The sequence below is a fragment of the Acanthisitta chloris genome, unplaced genomic scaffold, assembly GCF_000695815.1.
Source record: "Acanthisitta chloris isolate BGI_N310 unplaced genomic scaffold, ASM69581v1 scaffold24831, whole genome shotgun sequence".
Classification (NCBI taxonomy): domain Eukaryota; kingdom Metazoa; phylum Chordata; class Aves; order Passeriformes; family Acanthisittidae; genus Acanthisitta; species Acanthisitta chloris.
Genome location: NW_008656850.1, coordinates 1 through 3,206, shown reverse-complemented (window position 1 = coordinate 3,206; position 3,206 = coordinate 1). Strand labels below are relative to the sequence as shown.

The window sequence follows — 3,206 nt, the reverse complement described above, 5'->3', positions numbered from 1 at the left end:
AGGAGTGGGTGGGAGAGAGACAGAAGGAAGGAGAGAGGGGCTGGCTGCCAGCCCTCCAGCTGGGCGCACTCCCGTCTCTCAGCACCCAGGAAAACCAGAAGCAAAAGGGGAAGGGAAGAGACTGGAGAAGCTGCGATGGTGTTTGAGCCCCTATGACTGTGAAAGGAGGCACCTGGCACGGGCAAACCCTGCTCCCCACAGGCTGCAGTCCCACACCTGGCACCCGGGATGGGATGTACTGCTTGCAGCCAGGCAGGCTTGCGGGGCTGCTGCCCTGCCTTTGTGTGCTCTGCCCCATGCCCAGGAAGCCCAGACCCCCACACCCACCCTTGCCCCACCAGGCTGGGCTGCACTGGCCTCTCATGGCTCTGCCCACGCAGTTGTTGCTTTTCCCCCCAGTGCCCAACCTTGTTGCATGACATGGGGGGAGCGATGTGTATGGGCACCCACCTCCAGCACTATCACCCCCACATGTTCCCCCTCGCCCTGGCAGCGAGCAGGAGAGCCACCTCAAGCCACCCCAAACCCATGTGATGGCATGAGAGGTACGTACTCTGCGGAGGAGAAGGCCACCTCGAAGTTCTGGCGGCGATTCTGGGGCGTCAGCTTACTGTAGTCAAATGCATCAGGGAAGAAGTTGTGGACCAAGGCACAGAAGGCCATGCCATCACTCCAGCTGGACGAGAAGTTCTGGATGTCCACGTGCTGGGAGGGCAAGAGAGTTACCAAGGGGCAGAGTGATCAACCCCTAGATGGGGAGAGGAGGTGGCACCCACCTCGTAGCCCCGGGTCTTAGCTCTGCACCAGTCCAGCAACATCTGCTTGATGCTGTTGGCGTTGGGCACGCCGAAGCTGGAGGAGCGCTGCACGGCAGTCTGCGACGCTGCGGGGTTTGGTGAGCTGCAGCAGGAGACATGGGGTGTTATCCATGGAGTGTTAGCTGTGGGGTGTTAGCTGCAAGGTGTTATCCACACAGTGTTTGCTGCCCCGGTCACCATGCCCCCAGTCCAGCCTCACCTCCCGCCCTCCTTCTGCAGCTTCTCCATCATGGCCTTGCGTGCCTGTGAGGCTGATGTCTTGGGCAGGCTCTGAGCCTTCATCAACTCCTTCTTCTTCTCTGCCTGACGCCGCTCCAGCGCAGCCAGGCTGCTCTGCCGGGAGGCACTCTCATCCTCACGGTCAAAGATGCTGGGAAAGATATGGACAATGCTAAGGGGGCTGTGGATAACCCAGGGAAGGGTATATGGTGTCCCTCTATGTCCCTGAGACAGAAGAGGGGTGGCCTAATGTCCCCAGCTGGCAGACGTCTCCATGGCCATGGAGGAACCCACGAGGGCTTCTGAACAGAGTGAGCCTAGCCCAAGGACCAGGAGGCTTTGAGGACACCTCTGCATGGGGACACCGCAAGCTGGGCAGAGGGTTTGTGCAAGCAGATGAGTGACAGGGACCATGTAGGGCTGTCCCCACAGGCACCACAGCTCACCTGCCTGTCTTCTTGGATGAGGAGCTGTAGGATGATTTGGTTTGAACAAACGTGCTGTTGCCATCTGGAGAGAGAGAGGAAAGAAACACACCCTGGGCAGGAGCTGAGGGGAGCTGCACCAGGTGGGTGGGACTTGGCCCGCACCAGGGCAGTGATGGCTGAGCAGCAGTGATGCCCCAGGATTATATCCTGAGGATGACACAGGGGAAGGGCAGGAAAAACTCTTACTGTCTGATCTCTTCACGTAACTTGACTCCATGGTTGTGGTACGGGAGGTCTTGGTGCCATCACCTGCAGCGAAAAGGCAATGGGAACAGCTGGGCTGGGAGCAGTGGCACCCACAGACACCTGCTGCTGCCAAGCACCCTCACACCCACGCAGTGCAAAGGGAGAAGTCTCAGGTGGCAGAGCCGCAGGCATGGCAGAGAGAGTGGGGACAGAGGGCACGTGCCCTCCAGGCAGAGCAAAATGGTCAGTGCAAAGCAGCAGGGAGCTGGGACATCACTTAGCCCCTGCAGCCACTCTGCTTGAGCCACCCAGAGACTGGGAGAGCAGGGGTATAGGGGGCAGAAGGCAGGCCCAAGGTGCAGACAAGGCCTTGCCACCCTGACAAGGTTGTGGATCAAGAGGGAAGTCACCAGAGCAGATCCCTTAACAATCCTCAGGCAGGCTCTGGGCAGGCCAGAGACTCAGCTCTGAACCACAGTCCTGCTCCCATCACAGTCAAGACAGACTCAGGACAAGCAGCGAGTGGCAGGGGAGCTGTGGTGGCAGAGCACTGGGAAGGACTCTGCATGGCTCCTTGAAGGGCCAACACTGGTCAGTGAGCCCCACTCCCCCAGCCTGGCCCGTACTGGACTGGACAAGACGCTCAGTCTTGGTGACGGTGCTGCGCGCCGAGCCGTCGGCTGACTGGGTGCTCTGCGTGGTGGTGGTCTCGGTGGCGTGGCCACCCCGTCCTGCCACAGCCTGGCTCCTCGCCTCCTGCAGCCGCTGGTCCCGCTCCTTCTCCCGCTGGTCTGCAAACACGGGGGGGACATGGCATCAGCAGAGAGAGGTGAGGTGGTGGGCACAGTTCCTGCCACACCAGGGGTCCTGCAGCTGCTGCTGGCCCACAACTGGCTCATGGGAAAGATGATGTCTTTGGCTCTGTCCATGCTTCTCCATGGCTGGACAGCCCTGCTGCAGCACACTACACTGCCAGAGCCACCGCCCTGCCCTGGCAGGGGTCACTGTCCCCACGTACCTCGCTTGCGCTGGCGCAGCTCCCGCATGGCATTTCGGATCAGCCGTCGCTCCTCAAAGTCTGTTGTCCGATCCAGCTGTAGGAGGGGGAGGTCAGCATCACCCCTCTGCCATCAGCTCGGGGTCCCTTCACCTTCCCCCAGAAGCCCAAGCCAGAGGAATAGGTACCATCTTATCCAGAACATCTTCATCCTCAATCCTGCTCAGCTCCTCGACATTCAGCTTGCTCTTTCTCTCCACCTCCCTCACTTGCACCTTTTCCATGCCATTGGGCAGCTCCGGCTCTGGCCTCCGTGCTTGGGGCTGCTCCACCCTCGGTGCCTGGGGCTGTTCCACCCTCGGTGCTTGGGGCTGCTCCACCACCACCCTCCTTGCTTGGGGCTGTTCCACCCTCGGTGCTTGGGGCTGCTCCACCACCAGCCTCATTGCCTGGGGCTGCTCCACTCGTGGTGCCTGGGGCTGCTCCACCACCAGCCTC

At 60.8% G+C, this 3,206-nt stretch overlaps 1 protein-coding gene across 1 annotated transcript in view; it reads right to left on the bottom strand.

The window, feature by feature from the left end:
* LOC103811523 (smoothelin-like) overlaps positions 1 to 3,154 on the bottom strand; it is a 4,040-nt gene extending 886 nt beyond the window's left edge. Inside the window, exons 1-8 of the mRNA XM_009084502.1 lie at positions 2,897 to 3,154; positions 2,730 to 2,805; positions 2,338 to 2,502; positions 1,712 to 1,774; positions 1,484 to 1,547; positions 1,018 to 1,188; positions 777 to 900; positions 548 to 705 (exon numbers count right to left, since the gene is read on the bottom strand). Coding sequence (XP_009082750.1) covers positions 548 to 705; positions 777 to 900; positions 1,018 to 1,188; positions 1,484 to 1,547; positions 1,712 to 1,774; positions 2,338 to 2,502; positions 2,730 to 2,805; positions 2,897 to 3,154 — 1,079 coding nt within the window. The remainder of the gene's footprint in view (positions 1 to 547; positions 706 to 776; positions 901 to 1,017; positions 1,189 to 1,483; positions 1,548 to 1,711; positions 1,775 to 2,337; positions 2,503 to 2,729; positions 2,806 to 2,896) is intronic.
* Between the last annotated feature and the right edge of the window lie 52 nt (positions 3,155 to 3,206).